The 21,280-nt window shown below is 40.2% G+C and overlaps 1 protein-coding gene across 1 annotated transcript in view; it reads left to right on the forward strand.

Annotated features, from left to right (window-relative positions):
* SPAG17 (sperm associated antigen 17) overlaps window positions 1–21,280 on the forward strand; it is a 245,270-nt gene that overhangs the window by 154,151 nt on the left and 69,839 nt on the right. The window contains exons 25-28 of the mRNA XM_010830710.1: window positions 5,649–5,824; window positions 10,854–10,971; window positions 15,315–15,493; window positions 16,073–16,232. Of these exons, the coding sequence (XP_010829012.1) occupies window positions 5,649–5,824; window positions 10,854–10,971; window positions 15,315–15,493; window positions 16,073–16,232 (633 nt within the window). The remainder of the gene's footprint in view (window positions 1–5,648; window positions 5,825–10,853; window positions 10,972–15,314; window positions 15,494–16,072; window positions 16,233–21,280) is intronic.

Genomic DNA, 21,280 nt, shown 5'->3' on the forward strand with positions numbered 1-21,280 from the left:
TTTTTGAGATTAGTTGTTTGTCAGTTGCTTCATTTGCTATTATTTTCTCCCATTCTGAAGGCTGCCTTTTCACCTTGCTAATAGTTTCCTTTGTTGTGCAGAAGCTTTTAAGTTTAATTAGGTCCCATTTGTTTATTTTTGCTTTTATTTCCAATATTCTGGGAGGTGGGTCATAGAGGATCCTGCTGTGATGTATGTCGGAGAGTGTTTTGCCTATGTTCTCCTCTAGGAGTTTTATAGTTTCTGGTCTTATTTAGATCTTTAATCCATTTTGAGTTTATTTTTGTGTATGGTGTTAGAAAGTGTTCTAGTTTCATTGTTTTACAAGTGGTTGACCAGTTTTCCCAGCACCACTTGTTAAAGAGATTGTCTTTAATCCATTGTATATTCCTGCCTCCTTTGTCAAAAATAAGGTGTCCATATGTGCATGGATTTATCTCTGGGCTTTCTATTTTGTTCCATTGATCTATATTTCTGTCTTTGTGCCAGTACCATACTGTCTTGATAACTGTGGTTCTGTAATAGAGCCTGAAGTCAGGTGGGTTGATTCCTCCAGTTCCCTTCTTCTTTTTCAAGATAGATCTTTTAAAAAGTGACAAGTGCCTTGCTGAAGTGGGCTGTAAGGTCACTAAGAACAAATGCAACATTCTCACAGTAATGCAGAAAGAAGCTGAAATTCATAGAAGTGTTAGATCTGCCCCTACAATGGCAAAAATGGTCTCTCTGGTTCATGCCAAAGTGCTTGCAAAGACAGAAAGCATTTTGTGTGTAGCTAAGGGCCATGGCGTGAAGCATGTCCCTGGGGGTAGCGAAATTATGGATGAAAGAGCACATAGCCTCTGTGAGCAGTGCTGTGGGGAGGTGAGGAGATCAAGAGGAAGGGGCTTAAGGGTCTTAAGAGATGGCTGCTTAGGTAGTAGAGTGTTAAAGGTCCCTCAAAAAACTTAAAGGTCATGGAACAATCAACATCAGCCGATGCCAAAACAGCATTGGTGTTTCCAGAAGACCTCGAGAAACTCACAGAAGAGAAAGTTCACTTTCCAGAGCAAGCCTTCAGTTGTGACAAAACAGGCTTATTCTGGAAGAAGATGCCCAATCGTATCTACATCTGTAACAGTGCCAGGTAAACCCTGGGGTTCAAGGCCTAGAAAGTTCACCTTACTCTGGGGCTATGCGGCCATACAGCAGGTAACATGATCAAGCCTAGTCCATAAGCAAACAACTCCTGGGCCAGAAGAACAAGAACAAAAATTGTCTGCCTGTGCTCTGGCCGCACAACAGGAAAGTTTGGGGGACAGAAGTCTTGTTCTTGGAGTGGTCCCTCCAAGGCTTCATTCTTGAAGCGAAGAAATACCTCGAAGAGAAGGGGCTGCCATTCAAGGGGTTCCTCTTAATTGGCAATGCTCCCAACCAACTGAATTTCTCTGCCTCATTGACAAGAAAGTGGAAGTGATGTTCCTGCCTCCTAGTGCTGCATCATTGCTGAAAGAAAGTGTGAAAGTGAAGTTGCTCAGTCATGTCCAACTCTTTGTGACCCCATGGACTGTAGCCTACCAGGCTCCTCCATCCATGGGATTTTCCAGGCAAGAGTACTGGAGTGGTTGCCATTACAGCCACTCAATCAAGGCATCATCAAGGACATTAAGACAACTTACATCCACCTTACCTTGGGGGAGATTCATGCTGTCCTTGGTGCTAACCTGGACTGCAGCATCATGGATTTACGGAAGAGCTCCACAGTTGGGGTTTGAACTGTGTTTATTGCAGAGTCTGTAGGTACCCTGAAGCCTGAGACAATCAGTGCATGTTTGAAGCCATTATGGAATGAGGTGGTTGATGGTCTCAACAACTCCCCCACTATTGATGTAGAAATCATCAAATATCTCAAATATCTGAATATCTCAAATGTTGAAGGGAAGATGGGGGGGGGTGCCTCCTCTGACATTGGTCTAGAATGATGTCGAAGAATGTATAGAAGAAGATAAAAGAATCCTTAGCAACAAGGAACTCAAAGATCTGCTGAAGTCTTCTGCAGATCTGTGATGATGCAGAAAATTTAAAGGAAGCAGAGCCATCAATTTGAACACTTGAAAAAATGGCATTGACTTTTCAATAGGTGCAAGTGTTAAAGGATGTGATCCACAAATACAATCCTTTTTTGGACTGAAGCCTCTGTGTCACCCAAGGTATAACAGCATACCTACAACCACTGCAAGACTTGTTTGATGATACATAGAGAAGGAATAAACAGCTTCCTCTAGCAATGATTCTAACTAAAGCATCTGCAGTTGTGAAGCCTAGACCTTCAACACTTGAAGATCCTCAGCCTTCAACCTCCAGAGATCCTGACATTAGTGTTACTGAGCCTCCTCCAAAGTGTCAGTGTCTGCAACTGGAACTCAGTTATCTGGACTGAATACCTTCTGACATCCTGTCATAAGGCTTAACTCAGCCTGATGCCTCACCACTTACCAACAGGGCCACACACCTCATCAACTCACCACATTGGTACCATAGACATGATATAGCGATCATCATCATAGTCATCATCATCATCATCCAAGGGAATCGAGAGAAGAACCAGGGTTATGGGGAGTGTTAGCACTGTGTGTATGTGTGTGTGAGAGAGAGAGGAAGAGAGAGAATGAATAAATAGTTTCTCTATAATTATATTTTCTATATATACTTGTATTTTAATATTTTTTGCATCATTAAATAAAAGCAATCTGTAACTGTTGAAAGAAAAGGTTACATTGTTGATGTGTACCATACAGTTAAGCCTATGATGGTTGCATAGTTGTGACTATACTGAACATAAACATACTTTTTTCCCTTGTCATTTTTCTCTAAATGATACAGTATAATAATTTTGTACACAGCATTTACATTGTATTAAGTATTGTAAGTAATCTTTAAATGATTTAAAGTATATGGGAAAATATCCACGTGCTTAGTCACTCAGTTGTGTCTGACTCTTTGCAACCCCCATGGACAATAGTCTGCCAGACTCCTCTGTCCGTGGGATTCTCCAGGCAAGAATACTGGAGTGGATTGCCATGCCCTCCCCCAGGGGATCTTCCCTACCCAGGGATAAAACCCAGGTCTCCCGCATGGCAGGCAGATTCTTTACTGTCTGAGCCATCAGGGAAACCCAAAGGTTAGGAATATTCTGGATGGGATGTATCCAGTAAGTTTTTATATTGTTATTAGCCCAAGAATACTGGAGTGGGTAGCCTATCCCTTCTCCATGGGATCTTCCCAACCCGTGGATCAAATCAGGGTCCCCTGCATTGCAGGTGGATTCTTTACCAGCTGAGCTACCAGGGAAACCCCAAAATGGCCTTAAACACTGCCAAATGTAGATGATTTTTCAATTAAAGGGAAAGAATATCAACACTTCAACAGCCTGTGCTCAGGCTCACAGGCAGCAGATTCCTTCACATACCAAGAGGATTGGGTGTTGAAATGGACAGTGTGAAAGACCCCAGCCTCCTGCTCTTACACCTCTCTATGCAAATAAATACTATACCATTTTATATGGGACTTGAGCATCCACGGAATTTTGGCAACCCATGAGGGTGTCCTGGAACCAACCCCTGTGGAGTTGAAGGATGACCATATAAAGTACAGCTTGTATGAAATGTTTAGTATCAAATGCCCTTCTTCTAGGTTCCCACAGTGCTCTGTGCTTTTGCTAACACAGGCTTAACATGCAACAGTGAACACCTGAGGCTCTCTTGATCTGAATTGCCATTTCAAGTTCCTGTTGTGTCTTTCATCACTGGTTACCCAATTCGTGGTGCATAGTAATAGGTACTCAGCAAATATTTGCTGATTGAGTAAAAGGATGGGGATGAGAGGGAGGAGTTTCCAGCTGCGTCCAACTAGGTGCCATTCACTGCTGATATTCCATACTTCCTATGAGTCAGGCATCTGGTTACATCTACTCAGAGAACTTGTCTAATGGGAAGAGAAACCATAAATACTTAGATAACTGCATAAGTGCTAAAAATTATATATAAACCTAGTACTGGGGACAGCCAAAAAATACTTGAGAGAGAAGGCATATAGCACCTGAGATAGGACTTTATAGCTGAGTAGGAACTATCCAAAGGAACAAGGAAAGGAAATTCTGGACAGTAAGAACCATTGGTATAAATATACAGCTGTGTAGAAGCATGGCCTCTTTATAGAAAGATGAGAAGTTGAGTGTGACTAGAGTGGAAATGGATGAGCATTGGGTGTCCTTTAAGATTAGTGAGCACTGGAGGTTTTTAAGTAAGAAAAGGAAAATGATATGAAAGATTTTATTTAACATAATTATAGTGATAGTTTGGAAATACACCGAGGCAGTGGTATTAGGAAACTGCTACCAAAAAAAGCAAGAGAATAAGAATTTGAATTAAGGTGGTAGGAATGGATATGAGAGGCATGATATGAGAGCAATATCTAAGGGCTCTGTGAACGGCTGGATGTGTGGGTGAGTCAAAAAGAGAAAATGCAAATGATCTCAATGTCTAACTTGAGAAACAAAGTACATAATTGATCATGACATTGACTGAGGTTGAGAACATAGGAAGGAGGGTTATCTGCTTGGAAGAATAGAGGCTTATTGATTTTGAAATATCTCCAGTACCACAAGCAGAGGGGTGATATCTAAAAGCAGTTGGAAATACAGATCTGGAGCTAGATATGTAAACTTTGGAGGTATTAGCATGTAGATGACAGCTGGAGCCCCAGTAGTGAGCAAGATACTCAGCTCTAATACAGATAATAAAGGTTGTCAGCCCTGACTTATCACCATCACATGTGGTGTTTCACAACTATAAATGCCTGGGCCTCCTCCCCAGAGAGTCTAACTCAGTAGGTCAAGGTGGGAGTCTGAGAATTTTTTTAAATTCTGTAAATAATTATTATGGGCAACCAGGATTGAGAATATCTGTTGTGTGATGAGAAGAGGAGTGAAAACCTGGGACTACCAACTTTCAACAACAGGAAGAGTTAGTAAAGGAGACTGAGGAAAAGTGACCAGAGAGGTAAGATGATATCCAGGTGGGGGTGTTACTCAGGAGCCCAGGAAATATAACTCAAGACGTAAGGGAGGCTCAGAAGTTTCTGACACAATTCCTCCATGGATTGCCTCTCCTTTCACAATTCTGCATTAAAATCCAGAATAAAATCAGTCTTCTGCAAGAAAACTTATTTTATCATGTCAGCTAGAAATTATTCTTTTCTAAATTTCCTTGTTTGTATCACTTATTATGTTCCTAAGGTCTGTTTTTCCCTTTATTGTTCACTGCTCCACACGTTTACATATAAGAATCTATCAATAAATATTTGTCAAATAAATGAAGAGATGGTTACTGCCCTATCATTAGGAGTTTACAATCTAGATGGGGATGGAAGAACGTGTGAAATAATGACTCAATCAAATGTGTCAAAGTATTAAGGGCCTCAAATTTTTAAACTACGATTTTGATCTTCAAATCAACTACATTACCCCCTGAAACCTATACAACTGATAAATGCTACTAGCAAGGTAAAAATTGTCAAATTGTATAAATATTTGAGATGTAAATTTTATTTAACAAACATATCAAATATAAATGTCTAATTTGCTTGCTTTTTTCCTCTTTCTCTTATTATAGAGGATAAGGATCCTAACTTGGAATCTATGTTGAATATCCCATCAGTACATACTCCAACAGTAATTCCTGTTATAGTGAGTATTCCTCAAGGCAAAGGAAAAGGGAAAACAAAAGGCAAAGAAAAACCCAAAGAATCTCTTAAAGAAGAGGAGCACCCAAAAGAAGAAGAGAAAAAGGTAAGTGGACCTTGCCATGGATTCCCAGATTCTGCTTCTGACTCAGCATTAACTTTTTTAAGATCATGATTTATGCCAATAGTGTTCTCACAGTGCATATATTTCACTGTTCAGATTAACACTCCTTGTACTTTCTATTTTAAATGGACAAAAGAGGCCTGCACACAGGAGTTGAATTCCCACACTGGGAGACATGTTGTCAGTCATCTACAAACTGTCTCAGGTCACTCATTCCAAACTTAGAATAACTAATTCAACCATTTCCCCACATTGGATCTTGGAGGTTCTTTGCTTTAGGATTATAAAGTTCCTACCATTCCTTATTTTTAATACTTCATTTAGTTCCATTGAGATAAACAACAATTGGAAGAGGAGGATCTTTAACTAAATAGTGGAAACACTTCTATTTGGTAGATTTGGACTTAGATATTGATGAGCTTTAGCTTACCAGGTGGTGCTAGTGGTAAAGAACCTGCCTGCCAATGCAGGAGGTGCAAGAGACATGGGATCGATCCCTGGGTCAGGAAGATCCTCTGAAGTAGGGAATGGCAACCCAATCCAGTATTCTTGCCTGGAAAATTCCATGGACAGAGGACCCTGGCGGGCTACAGTCCATGGGGCCACACAGAGTTGGACATGACTGAGCAACTGGGCAATTGATGTGCTTGGAATTCAGCAAGACTAAAGGACAATCCTGAATACTAAAGGGCTTCCCTGGTGGCTCAGAGGGTAAAGCGTCTGCCTGAAATGCAGGAAACCTGGATTCGATCCCTGGGTCAGGAAGATCCCCTGGAGAAGGGAATGGCAACCCACTCAAGTACTCTTGCCTGGAAAATCCCATGGACAGAGAAGCCTGGTGGGCTACAGTCCATGGGACCGCAAAGAGTTGGACATGACTGAGCAACTGGGCAATTGATGTGTTTGGAATTCAGCAAGACTAAAGGACAATCCACTTCAAGTTAAAGAGTGGTCTACCCTCTACCTGCAAACAGGCATGTGGGCCCATATACACATATACTCATGAGTTCTTTGACTCTAAATATTTCCCAATAGAAGTATATAGATTGAAAGAGTTTCTAAATGAAGAACAAGAAGGAAACTACTGATCAAATCTTGACTCTCTTGGTTTTACTGGTATAGTTGTACAGTTTTTACAATGTACAGATTCTCAACTTATTAGAGAAAAAAATGTGCTAAAAAGTGGTTGGGGTCCTGGAATTTTTAGCCCGGACTTTTGAAAATTCTAGGGTTTGCTCATTAAGGAGGTAAACAGTTTATATGCTGCTGTTGCTAAGTCGCTTCAGTCGTGTCTGACTCTGTGCGACCCCATAGACGGCATCTCACCAGGCTCCCCAGTCCCTGGGATTCTCCAGGCAAGAACACCGGAGTGGGTTGCCATTTCCTTCTCCAACACATGAAAGTGAAAAGTGAAAGTGAAGTCTCTGTTGTGTCCGACTCCTAGCGACCCCATGGACTGCAGCCTACCAGGCTCCTCCGTCCATGGGATTTTCCAGGCAAGAGTACTGGAGTGGGGTGCCATTGCCTTCTCCGGTTTATATGCTAAGAACTGTGAAAGATTAGGAAAGTAAAGAGGACTCAAAGAAATAGAAAAATATCCCATGCTCTTGGATTGGAAGAATTACTATTGGTAAAATGGCCATACTACCCAAAGCAATCCAAGATTTAATGTGATTCCTATCAAATTACCCATGACCTTTCTCACAGAACTAGAACAAATAATCCTAAAATCCTAAAATTTTATCCTAAAGCTATAAAAGACCCAGAATTGCCAAACCAATCCTGAAGAAAAAGAACAAAGCAGGAGGCATAACCGTCCCAGACTTCAGACAATACTACAAAGCTACAGTGATCAAAACAGGATAGTATTGGCACAAAACAGACATATGGATCAGTGAAACAGAATAGAGATGCACGATACTGGATGCTTGGAGCTGGTGCACTGGGACGATCCAGAGGGATGGTACAGGGAGGGAGGAGGAAGGAGGGTTCAGGATGGGGAACACTTGTACACCTGTGGCAGATTCATGCTGATATATGACAAAATCAGTAAAATATTGTAAAGTTTAAAAAAAAAAAGAATAGAGAGCCCAGAAATAAGCTCACACACCTGTGGTCAATTCATCTTTGACAAAGGAGGCCAGAATATACAGTGGGAAAATGACAGTCTCTTCAACAAGTGATGCTGGGCGAGTGGGACAGCCACATGTAAATCAATGAAGCTAGAACACATGTTCTCCCCATACAGAAAAATAAACTCGAAATGGCTTAAAGACTTAAACATAAAACAAGATAGCATAAAACTCTTAGAAGTAAACATAGGCAAAACATTCTCTGATGTAAATCATATCAATGTTTTCTTAGGTCAGTCTCCCACGACAATAGAAATAAAAAATGAAAGCAAATAGGACCTGATCAAACTTAAAAGCTTTTTCACAGCAAAGGAAACCATAAACAAAATGAAAAGACTACTTAGAGAAAATATTTGCAAGTGATGCAACTGACAAGGGCTTAATTTCCAAAACACACAAAGAGCTCCTACAACTCGACAAGAAAAAGCAAGCAATCTAATTGAAAAATGGGCAGGAGACCTAAAGAGACATTTCTCCAAAGAAGAAACACAGATGGCCAATAGGCACATGAAAAGACAGTCAGCATCACTAATTATTAGTGAAATGCAAATCAAAACTACAATGAGGTTACCACCTCTCCGTAGTCAGAACAGCCATCAAAAAAAAGTCTATAAATAACAAATACTGATGAGGGTGTGGATACCTCTACACTATTGGTGGGAATGTAAATTAGTGCAGTCACTATGGAGAACACTGTGGAGGTTTCTCAAAAAACTAAAACTAGAACTAGCAGATGACCCAACAATCCCTCCTGGGCATATATCCAGACAAAACTATAATTCAAAAACACATGCACTCCTGTGTTTATAGCAGCACTATTCACAATAGCTAAGACTTGGAAACACTCTAAATGTCCATTGACAGATGAATGAATAAAGAAGATGTGTGTGTGTGTAGTGAAATATTACTATACTACTATATATATCACATCTACATATGTATATATTTGTATGTATGAAAGTGAAAGTGAAGTTGCTCAGTCATGTCTAACTCTTTGCAATTCCATGGACTGTAGCCTACCAGGCTCCTCCATCCATGGAATTTTCCAGGCAAGAGTACTGGAGTGAGGTGCCATGCCCTCCTCCAGGGGATCTTCCTGACCCAGGGATCAAACCCAGGTTTCCTGCATTGCAGGCAGATGCTTTACCATCTGAGCCAATATATATATATATATATATATATATATATATATACATACACACATATATACACACACACACACACATATATACCTACAGTGAAATAATACTTAGCCAAAAAAAAAAAAGAACAAAATAATGCCGTTTGCAGCAATGTGAATGCAACTAAGGATTATCATGGTAAGTGAAGTCAAAAGAGAAAGACAAATATCATATGATATCACTTACATGTGGAATCTAAAATACGACACAAAGGAACCTATGTATGAAACAGAAATTGAGTCAGGAACGTTGAGAATAAGCTGGTGGTTGCCAAGGGAGAGTGGGTGGGAGAGGGTTGGATTGGGAGTTTGGAATTAGCAGATGCAAACTAGTATATATAGAAAGGGTAAATAACAAGGTCCTACTGTGTAGCACGGGGAACTGTATTCCACATACTGTGATAAACCATAATAGAAAAGAATGTGAGAAAAGAATATATATGTGTGTAACTCAATCACTTGGCTATATAACATAATATTGTAACATAACACTGCAACACAGCTGTAAGTCAATAAAAATGAATAAACAAAAGTTGAAAGTTATGGGGTTTGAATGTTACTGAGCCTCTACACCATATTTACACAGCTTTACTGGATGAGTTTTCTCCAGCTCAGACGCTCCTCGTTAAGTGAAAATGTTGAAGTGTTGGGAATAGTCCCAGGTAATTCATCAACTTAGCTGAAAGCAATTTGGTGGCCAACCAATTGGTCTACCCAACATTTTTTTTTAATTAACTATAATGAAGGAATAGGGGATAATGGTTCTGAATGTAATGACAGATTTGTCATGGCGTGTCTGTGTCTTTGAACAATACTGTCCATTTTACAGAGTTCATAAGCGTTTTCCTCTTAATTTTGCTGTGTTTGTTATTGATTTTTAGTTGACAATTCAGATTTTATTCTCTGCTAGTAACAAAGGCAGAACCACCTAAATGATCAGTAATAGAAGACCACAGAGAGTAAATTAAAGATTCAATCCTGGGGGATCCGTTGGAATGATTTTGGTGGTAAGCCACTAAGAAAGTCAATTGGAAAAACTGAAATGATTATTGTTGGAGATAACAAATAACTTTTATCCTAGAGTACACATAACCAAACAAGGAATTCAGGCACAGTTAGCATAAAATCATTTACAATTTGTTAAGTAGACACACCCAAGCCCTCATTAAAACTTATAGTCCTTTTTATTGTCTTTATTTTCTTTTATTGTTTTTACTTACTACAAAAGCAATGCATGCTCACTATAGGAAAAAAAAAAAAAAGATGTATATCCTAATAGCTCTAGCTATTATGTCTCTAGCATCCAAACTGTGAGAATCAAACAGAAGGTGCTGGGGATCTTGGTCAGCCCTTACACCTATATGCCTATATGAGGCATCTTTAAAGGCCTAGTTCAAGTCCCAACTTCTTTATCATCCTTTCCTAATCAGTCTTACTAACTTTGATATCTCCCTTTTCTGAGGAAAGATGCCAACCATTTGGTACTAGTATTTAGCTGTTTCACATGTCTGTGTGTTATGCTACAAGAAAAATATCAGTTGCACAGTAGAGAGACATCCTTATTAGGCTCCCTTGCAGGGCCCTATAGTCCTGTGAAAGTCATATTCTAAGTATTCAGCAAGTCCTTGTTTAGTCATAATAAATCAATAACTCATTTAGAAAATGATAGGAAATTATTCACATGTTGAATGATTTACAGGAAGCAGAAGAACCAGAGCCTGTTTTACAAGAGAGTCCTCGTGCTCCCATCTTCCAAAACCTGAATGTGTCTTGCCCCAATGGGCTCCAAGTGACCTTCACTGGGCAAGAGTCCCCAGGTGAGTGCTGGCCAGGGGGATGAGGAGGCAGGGGAGGAGGGAAGTTACATAGAAAACACTTGAATCACCATTGCAACTGTGTACTTTCCTGCCAGTTAGATATGTTTGTTGATAATGAATAATGGGCTAATAGTAACCACCATTTGTGAGCACTTACTCTGGGCCAGACACTATCTAAGTACTTAACATACATGACAGAATACAACTACTGTACTCTAAGTCCTAATAGTTTCACTTCACAAAATAAATGGAGACAGCAGAAGATTCGGTGTCTTTCCCCGTGTCACTCAGTTCCTAAGTGGCAGAGATAAAATGCCATTCCTGGTCCAGTGCTGGCAAAGCTAATGCTCTTCATAACTACAATGTGTCTCTGTGCTCTTGCCTCTACAAAGGGCCACATGTACAGAACGTTGCTGATCTAATCAAAGCAAAGGACAGTGAGCACAGAGTAGACAGAGATAAGTGCAGGTTAAATAGATGAGGAAAACCGGTCTTGCTTCCAGGGAGCAGCATATACTTTTAGAGGGCGTGTGCACGCTAAGTTGCTTCAGTTGTGTCTGACCTCTTGCGACCCCATGGACTGCAGCCCGCCAAGCTTCTCTGCCCATGGGATTCTCCAGGCAAGAACTCTGGAGTGGGTTTCTGTACCCTCCTCCAGGGGTTCTTCCCAACTCAGGGATGGATCCTGTGTCTCTTGCATCTCCTGCATTGGCAGGTGGGTTCTTTATCACTAGCGCCGCCTGGGAAGCCCATACTTTTTATCGAGTTTATGGCACCTTATTAAGATGAATAAGTACAATAGGACTTCTTTAACTAATCCAATGCAGGGAGGACATCCATAGTGGTGATTTGATTTGAATATCATTTAAATGGAGACCCACTATTGCAGTAGAATTAGGAGAGGCAACAAAGCAAGCTGCTGAGCTGGGATTCGGGTTCTAATTAATTATATAGCCCTTATAAGAGCTTACCGCCTCAGGGCCATAGTTCCCCACTTGATAAATGTTACATTGTATCAGTGATTCACATTTTTTTCACAACCAAATACCTTCTTTATATAATTCATGTGTGTGTGTATGTGTGCATGCACTCAGTCACTCAGTCAAGTCCAACTCTTTGCATCCCCATGAACTGTAGCCCACCAGGCTCCTCTGTCCATGGGGTTCTCCAGGTAAGAATTCTGGAGCAGGTTGCCATTTTCTACTGTAGGGGATCTTTCCGACCTAGGGATGAAACTTGTGTCTCCTGCATTGGCATGAGGATTCTTCACCACTGAACCACTTGGGAAGCACCCCCCTGTAATTCCCTTATGTATTCCATATTTGAAAAGTGTATCCATCAAAGATAAAGAGTATGCTAATTGAAAAACAATTGAATGGTATATTCACTTGCCAGCCAAATAAGAAGAAACAATATTGTAGCTATTATGTCTCGGTTTTACTTTTCATTAGGCTTTCTGAATTATTAAAAATAGACTCTGGACCTTTGTTTCTATTTCTGAGAATTCCTAGTGGTCCGTGTTTTCCATGATGGGATCGACTGTGTGTGTTACTAAGACTGAAGGTCCTGGAGGGTCTTCCAAAGTCAAACATGCTATGAATGTACTGAGGGATATTGTTTTCAAGTTCAGAGACATAATTGTTTGCTGCTTGTTTTCTTGATTCTGTTATCAAACCACAGCTTAATACTTGTTTTACCTGTCTTTTCTGTTAGTTTCATTTCCTAGTCTGATGTTTTCATCTTTGTGTTAGAGTGGACAATGTAATTAATAATAACTCTGCCTGGCACACATAATCTTTCTAAAATGTTCCATGTATTGCGTGCTAAGTCACTTCAGTCGGGTCTGACTCTTTGTTACCCTATGGACTGTAGCCCTCCAGGTTCCTCTGTCCATAGAATTCTCCAAGCAAGAATACCAGAGTGGGTGGCCATGCCCTCCACTAGGGGATCTTCCTGGCCCAGGGACTGAACCCACATCTCTTGCATCTCCTGCATTGGCAAGCAGGTTCTTTACCACTAGTGCCACCTGGGAAGCCCATGTATTATGTATATTCTAATTCAAGTCTGAACATAATGACAACATAAACATCAAAGTAGCACTGTCTTCATAGGATCAGCCTAGGGCAAGGGAATGGAGAAGGCAATGGCACCCCACTCCAGTACTCTTGCCTGGAAAATCCCATGGACGGAGGAGCCTGGTAGGCATGGGGTTGCAAAGAGTCAGACACAACTGAGTGACTTCACTTTCACTTTCCACTTTCATGCATTGGAGAAGGAAATGGCAACCCACTCCAGTGTTCTTGCCTGGAGAATCCCAGGGGCAGGGAGCCTGGTGGGCTGCCATCTATGGGGTCGCACAGAGTCGGACACGACTGAAGTGAGTAGTAGCAGTAGGGTAAGGGAAAGAAGGTGACATAGTGTAAGAAGGAAGAGCCTAGAAACTCGAGTTCTTTCCAGGGTGACCTTGAACAAGTTATAACCCGCCACCCTGAATTTCTTCATTTATAAAATAACATTATCTACTAAACAAGATTGTTATAAATATTAAATGATAAAATACTTTCTGATCTGGAGACTATTACTGCAGTGTTAGGTTTTCGTTTGCTTGATTTTAGTTGTGGTAGCAGTGGCTGGTTTGCAGTATAAAGGAAAGGCTGAGCACAGAGACTTTCTTTCAGATCTTAGCTCTTACTAGCTGTGACCTTAAAGAAGTTTCCCTCCATTAATTCATCTGAAAACTCTGGAAAATGAAAGTGTCTGCCTTAAAGCATTGTTGAGGTAGGCTGAACAAAATACATATCAAAACATTTAACATGTAGAAATATATGAACAGATGTTTATTAGTTTTTTATTATTCCTTCCTTGACTTGAAGGGTACCATGAAGGATGCTCCTTCAAAAATATTTTCCCACTAGCTCTACATAGTCCTTGAAATGCCATCATTTCGTATTAGTAAACCACTTTATTCTTCCTCCAGAACCAATAGCATTTTATTTTAATACAGAAAAATATAATAGATAATAGAACATACTCATGTGACAGCCAGACAAAATAAAGATTGTTTTCTGTGATACTTTAATAAAAATACTTTTTAAAATTGCATAGTTGTAACCCCAAATTTCCCACTATGTTCTCTTCCTTTTCTTTCTCCTATAGTAAACAAGATTTAGATTTTTGTGCAAGTAGGTTTGTACAAATATGCTATATGTATGCCTTTATAATAATAAATAATGTGAGTGATGCAAAATTTACACAAATTATATTGTAAATATTTTTCTGCAAATAGTCTTTTTATTCAATCTCTATTTTGGATATCCAAGATGATACACATGTATCAAATAGCTTTATTTTAAAATGTAGATAACATGTAATTAAATGAAGAGACTGTGATTTTTTAATGTACTCCATCACTGATAGACATTGGATTTCATGTTAGTAAATGACTTTTTAAATGGAGAAGAGGAAATTATTCAATTAGCAAAACCTGAGTAGGTGCTGTGTGCCAGAAATTCTCAATAATAGTACTTTCCTTTGGAGGGATTGATTAGGTGCTTTTCTCCTTGATTGCCAGTTAAGAGTAGAACCATGAGAAAAATCTGGACTTGGTTAGAGATGAGAGGATTGTGTTAATTTTGAAAGATGGTTAGTGATTTAAAAAAAACGGGCCTGAGTGAATGATTTCTCCTGGGGCTCCAGGCGACTTGGGGAACTGCCAGGGAGCATTGTGCATCCCTGGAAGAGAGAGAAAAGAAGAGGATGAGAGGAAAATACCAACAGGAAGAAAAGGCAATATCTAAAACAACATACCTGCTCCCTTCCTAATTTTGTCCTGAAATGTCCTGAACATCAGTAGAGAGAATGGCTAGTACATGAAGAAAGTACCTGTTAAGTACATGGCCTTATTTACTACATATGACAGTAAGAAAGGCAGCAAAAAGGGACTTCTCTGGTGGTCCAGTCGCTAAGAATCTGCCTGCCAGTGCAGAGGACACAGGTTCCTGGTCTGAGAAAACCAGGATGCCATGGAGCAGCTAACCCTGTGCATCACACTACCGAGCCTCCACACCTAGAGCCCGCGGTCTGCCGCAAGAGAGGCCACCGCACCAAGAAGCCCACGGACCTCAGCTGGAGAAAGCCAAAGCTGCAAAGAAGGCCAGCACAGCCATAAGAAAATAGTTTTTTTAAAGGCAGCAAATAACCCATATTTGGGCCATCTGTCATGACCTGAAAACTGTCCTAAGTATCCAGATAGAAACAAAATAATGAAAAACATTCAGAAGATGAAATTCCAGCCACACAGCATTGCCCAGTTCACAGTAAGCCCTTTTTCTTCTCTTTTTAAGATCAGTGTATTGTGGATGAGGAACCCACTTGGGATATCATGGTCCGACAGACCTACCCCCAGAAGGTGAAGCACTATGAGTTCTATAAAACGGTGATGCCGCCGCTGGGGCAGGAAGCATCGAGAGTTATCACCAGTCAAGGCACTGTTGTCAAATACATGCTGGATGGATCCACACAGGTAAAGGAATATATTAAATTTCTCTTTCCTGCCGCAAAGTAAAATACAAACAAGCTGGAGGTGGGTCATAGTGCCATGACAGGGGAGAGAAACAACTCATTTGAAAAATGAATGATGCTTTAAAAATGACAACGAATGTTATCATGGGAAGAAAAACACTACCTTAGATGGTATACCTACTAGACAGATATTGACAGAAGCTAAGTGTCTGAATGTGATGAAGTTGTAAATGTAGTCATTAGAAAAATTGAAATAGGGTGAATCATTTCCCAATTACAGAGAGGAAGGGTGAAGAATGGAAAATCGTAAAGTCAAACTGATGAAATACATGAAATGAAAATAAAACAGAAAGTAAATGGAAAACAAAGTAATATCATTGTTTTGTATTATAGTGTTATTGGCTCTGTGGTCTCTGAGCTCCAGATCTCTAAATCATAACATGCTTTATACTACTGGATCTGCAAGTCAGCAAGTTGCACTTCACTGAGTTATTTTTAACCTATTGCAGTTTGACACACAGTGCTGTTAACCAGGTTCTTCCTCGTTTCTTAGAATGCTCCCCTTTGGCTTTTTCTTCAGATTCTCTTTGCAGATGGGACTGTGAGCAGTAGTCCCAATTCAGGGCCTGTCAGTCTTCCTACTGACATGCCCGCCAGTGCTCACAGTGCTGACTTGATGGACACGATTTCCCAGCAGAAATCGGAAACAGCACCATCGGAGACTGTCATCACCAAGAAAGGTAGTAACTGAAGCCTCTCAATTTATAATGGATTTAATCAATCCAATAGTTTAATAAATGCTTGGTATTATCATTACTATTATTATGCTTATCTTTTTGTTGAATAAATGCATCAACAGGAATCACAGCACTACACATTTCTTGATCACTTTGATCTTTTTGTAATAAATAGCAAACATTTTTCTATGTCATTATGTACTCTGAAATGGTGGTGGTGGTGTTTTAGTCACTAAGTCATGTCCAATTCTTGCAACCCTAGGACTGTAGCCTGCCAGTCTTCTCTGTCCATGAAATTTTCCAGGCAAGAATACTGGAATGAGTTGCCATTTCCTTCTCCAAGGGATCTTCCCGACTCAGGGCTTGAACCTGGGTCTCCCACACTGTTGGCAGATTTTTACCAACTGAGCCACCGGGACGATGTTAGCTCTAACACTTGGGCTACTGTTTTAGGGTTAGATGAACAATCAGTAATATCAAGGTTCTGGGTAGGCTTCTCTGTCCTCTTTTCCTCAGAATAGCAAGAAAATGACATCAGCTCCAGGTGTGAGGTCCTCATGTCGTAACTTCCAAAGCAGAAAGGAAAGAGGGCGAAGAATGCCTATAATGTGTGTAACTGAGTTACTGTGCTGTATGACAGAGATTGGCACAACATTGTAAATCAATTATACTTCAATTTAAAAAAGTAAATTTTAAAATGAAAGGGAAGAGGGTGAACTATGAGTTTTCACGTGTCTTTTTTTCCTCTTTCTTTTTTACTTTTTAAATTATGAAAGTATGATAGCACATTTACAGGAAACTTGGAAAATACAGAACAAATTTACATACAGTTCCACTATATATTGCAATTATTTTTAAGTAGATAAATTAAGATTTTTAGGATAATTTGTATCCCACTATTGTGTGAAAATTGTTTAAATCTTGATTATGTTGAATTGGTTCATGGTGCTTTTCAGATCTACCAAATCCTTCTACATTTCTGTATATTCATTCTATTAATTTCTGAGAGTTTGATGCTGAAAGTTCACATGTCTTTCTTTATCAGGGAGAAAAATACCTCCAGAGTCCACCAGCAGCTCTCCCTCCCCACCCAGGTCTCCTCTTATATCTCATTGACTAGACCTGGATGGGGACCTAGGCTGGGGAAACAGCATCCGGCAGTTTTGGCTTTTCTCTCAGGAGATGAGCACTGCTAGTAGGGAGAAAGGAAGGTGGAGAAGAGCTGGGTAAGCAATCAACAGTGTCTGTCATGATCTAAATTACTTGCTCTCCTCCGAGACAATTGCAGTGTATACCCTACCTCCAGCACAGTATTAAGATGTCTACTTCCTCACATCTTTGCCAAAGCTATGGTCAGTCTTCTCATCTCGCTCAGTGTGAAAGGGAATTAATGCATCTTATTATATTATTTTGCCTTTCTTTGATTACTGGTGAGATTAAACATTTAAAGATGCTTATTGCTTTTTTTTTTCTTTTTGTGAATTTTCTATTCACATCTTTCCTTGGTTTACTGTTGAGATGCTCATCATTTTCATTTTAAGAAATCCTTATATATAGGAAATGTGTGCTTATGTAGCAGGCACAATTCTGTATACTTTAAAATATTAAATCAGCAAATCCTCACAACGGCTCTGTGAGGTATATATCTATATATATATCTTAATAATTTCAATTTACAGACAAGATAATTGTGACACAGAGAGGTTAAGGAACTTCCTTGAGATTTCTCAGCTTGTCAGTGGTAAAGTTGGGATTTGAGTCAGGGCAACTAATCCCTAAATTACACTGTCATGCATTACAAATTTTTCTCAATGTCTCATCAGTTCAGTTCAGTTGCTCAGTCGTGTCCAACTCTTTGCGACCCCATGAATTGCAGCACACTAGGCTTCCCTGTCCATCACCAACTCCCGGAGTTCACTCAGACTCACGTCCATCGAGTCAGTGATGCCATCCAACCATCTCATCCTCTGTCGTCCCCTTCTTCTCCTGCCCCCAATCCCTCCCAGCATCAGAGTCTTTTCCAATGAGTCAACTCTTCACATGAGGTGGCCAAAGTACTGGAGTTTCAGCCTTAGCATCACTCCTTCCAAAGAAATCCCATGGCTGATCTCCTTTAGGATGGACTGGTTGGATCTCCTTGCAGTCCAAGGGACTCTCAAGAGTCTTCTCCAACACCACAGTTCAAAAGCATCAATTTCTTCGGTGCTCAGCTTTCTCATATGCCTTCAATAATCTGTGAGACTGAGAGTTAATCTTTTTTTCTCAAGTTTACAGCTCACCACAGTATCCAGGAACCCTCCTAGGAAGGCAAAGTGAATTCTTTATTGTAACTCAAAATTTAGAGAAATACTGGGTCATGCTTCCCAGGTGGTGCTAGCGGTAAAGAACCCACCTGCCAGTGCAGGAGACTAAAAGACTCAGGTTCGATCCCTGGTTTGGGAAGATCCCCTGGAGAAGGAAATGGCAACTCACTCCAGTATTCTTGCCTGCAGAATCCCATGGACAGAGGAGCCTGGCAGGCTATAATTCATGGAATCACAAAGAGTTGGACATGACTTAAGCGACTTAGCAGCAGCAGCTATGTCATGCTAAGTTGCTTCAGTCTTGTCCAACTCTTTGAGACCCCACAGATTATAGCCCACCAGGCTCCTCTGTCCATGGGCTTCTCCAGCAGGAATACTGGAATGGGTTACCATGTCCTCCTCCAGGGCATCTTCCCAACCCAGGGACCTCTTTTACTCCCCGCACTGGCAGGCAGGCTCTTTACCACTAGCACCACCTGGGCAGCCCCCTGCAAAAGCAACTCATTCCTTTGGTCTCTATAGTAGTTCTATTTTGTTTTCTTCCATAATGTTTTCCACAGTGACTGTATCAATTTTATTTCCCCCAGGAGTGTATAAGAGTTCTTTGTTCTCCATACCGTCTCCAGAATTTGTTACCTGTATTCCTTTTGATGACAGCCATCCTGAGAGGTGTGAGGTAGTATCTCATTGTGGTTGATTTGCATTTCTCTGATTAGGGATGTTGATCATCTTTTCATGTCCCTGTTGGCCATCTGCCTTTCCTCTTTGGCAAAATGTCTATTCAGTTCTTCTGCCCATTTTTTAATCAGTTTTTTTTTTATATTGAGTTGTATGAACTATTTATATATGTTGATTTTAACTCCTTATCAGTCATATCATTTGCAAATATTTCCTCCCATTCAGTAAGTTGTCTTTTCATTTTATCAATGGTTTCCTTTACTATGCAATATCCAAAAAAACCCCAAAACCAGTAATTCAAGAAGATACATGCCAATGTTCATAACAATGTTATTTACAAGTGCCAAGATATGGAAGCAATCTACGCATCCATCAACAGATGAATGGATAAAGAAGATGTGGTAAGATGTGGTACATATATACAATGGAATACTACTCATCCATAAAAAAAGAATGAAAATGTACCATTTGCAGCAAGATGGATGGACTTTGAGGACTTTATACTAAGTGAAATAAATCAGATACAGAAAGGTAAATGCTGTATGATATCACTTTTATGTGAAATCTAAAAAATACAACAAACTAATGAATGTAACAAAAAAGCGGCAAACACAGGTATAGAGAAGAAACTAGTAGTTACATGGGAGAGGAAAGAGGAAAAGGACAGTGTAGGGGTGGAGGATTAAGAGGTACAAAATATTGGGTATAAACTTAACTACAAGGATATATTGTAAAACACAGGTTATATAACCAGTATTTTATAATACCTATCAATGAAACATAGCCTTTATTTTTTTATTATTTTATTTTATTTTTTAAATTTACAATATTGTATTGGTTTTGCCATATATCAAAATGAATCCGCCACAGGTATACATGTGTTCCCCATCCTGAACCCTTCTCCCTCCTCCCTCCCCATACCATCCCTCTGGGTCGTCCCAGTGCACCAGCCCCAAGCATCCAGTATCGTGCATTGAACCTGGACTGGTGACTCATTTCATATATGATATTATATATGTTTCAATGCCTTTTAAAAAATCATGAATCACTATATTGTATACCTGTAACTTATATAATATTGCACAGCAACTGCACTTCAGTTAAAAAAAACAATGAAATAGATTTTTCTTGGATAGTAGCAGAAGATTCCTTGTTGGAGAAGTGGATGAAAGTATTCCTATAGCTTTCTAGACTTTCCAGCTCAATAGCTCTCTCTCTTATGTCTACAAAAGGACTTGATGTAAGGTGGTCTGCATAGCTGCTTCTCTAATTGCCTGATTCCAAAGTCTTCTGTCTCCAGAGCAGTTTGTCCAGATTTCTTCACAGCTCTTAAATCTAAAGTGACACAATCTCTCGTTTTTAAACTTACCATTTAGTAACTAATTCAACTCTGTGACCCCATGGAATGCAGCACACCAGGCTTCCCTATCTTTCACTGTCTCCCAGAGTTTGCTCAAAATCGTGTCCATTGAGTCAGTGATGCCATCTAGCCATCTCATCCTCTGTTACCCACTTCTCCTCCTGCCCTCAGTGGCATCAGGGTCTTTTCCAGTGAATTGACTGTTCACATCAGGTGGCCAAAGTAGTGGAGCTTTAGCTTCAGCATCAGTCCTTCCAATAAATCTTCAGGGTTGATCTCCTTCAGGATTGACTGGTATGATCTCCTTGTTTTCCAAGGGACTCTCAAGAGTCTTCTCCAGCACCACCATTCAAAAGCTTTGATTCTTCAGCACTCAGCCTTCTTTATGGTCCAACTCTCACACCTGTACATGACTACTGGAAAAGCCATAGCTTTGACTAAGCAGACCTTAGTTGGCAAAGTGATGTCTTTGCTTTTTAATATGCTGTCTAGGTTTGTCATAGCTTTTCTTCCAAGGAGTAGAAAAGTGAAAGTGAAGTCGCTCAGTCGTATCCAACTCTTTGAGACCCTGTGGACCATAGCCCACCAGGCTCCTCAGTCCATGGGATTCTCCAGGCAAGAATACCAGAGTGGGTTGCCATTTCCTTCTCCAGGGGATCTTCCCAACCCAGGGATCGAACCCAGGTCTCCCGCATTGCAGGCAGACGCTT

Source organism: Bison bison, unplaced genomic scaffold, assembly GCF_000754665.1.
Source record: "Bison bison bison isolate TAMUID 2011002044 unplaced genomic scaffold, Bison_UMD1.0 scf7180017864519, whole genome shotgun sequence".
In the NCBI taxonomy this organism is placed as follows: domain Eukaryota; kingdom Metazoa; phylum Chordata; class Mammalia; order Artiodactyla; family Bovidae; genus Bison; species Bison bison.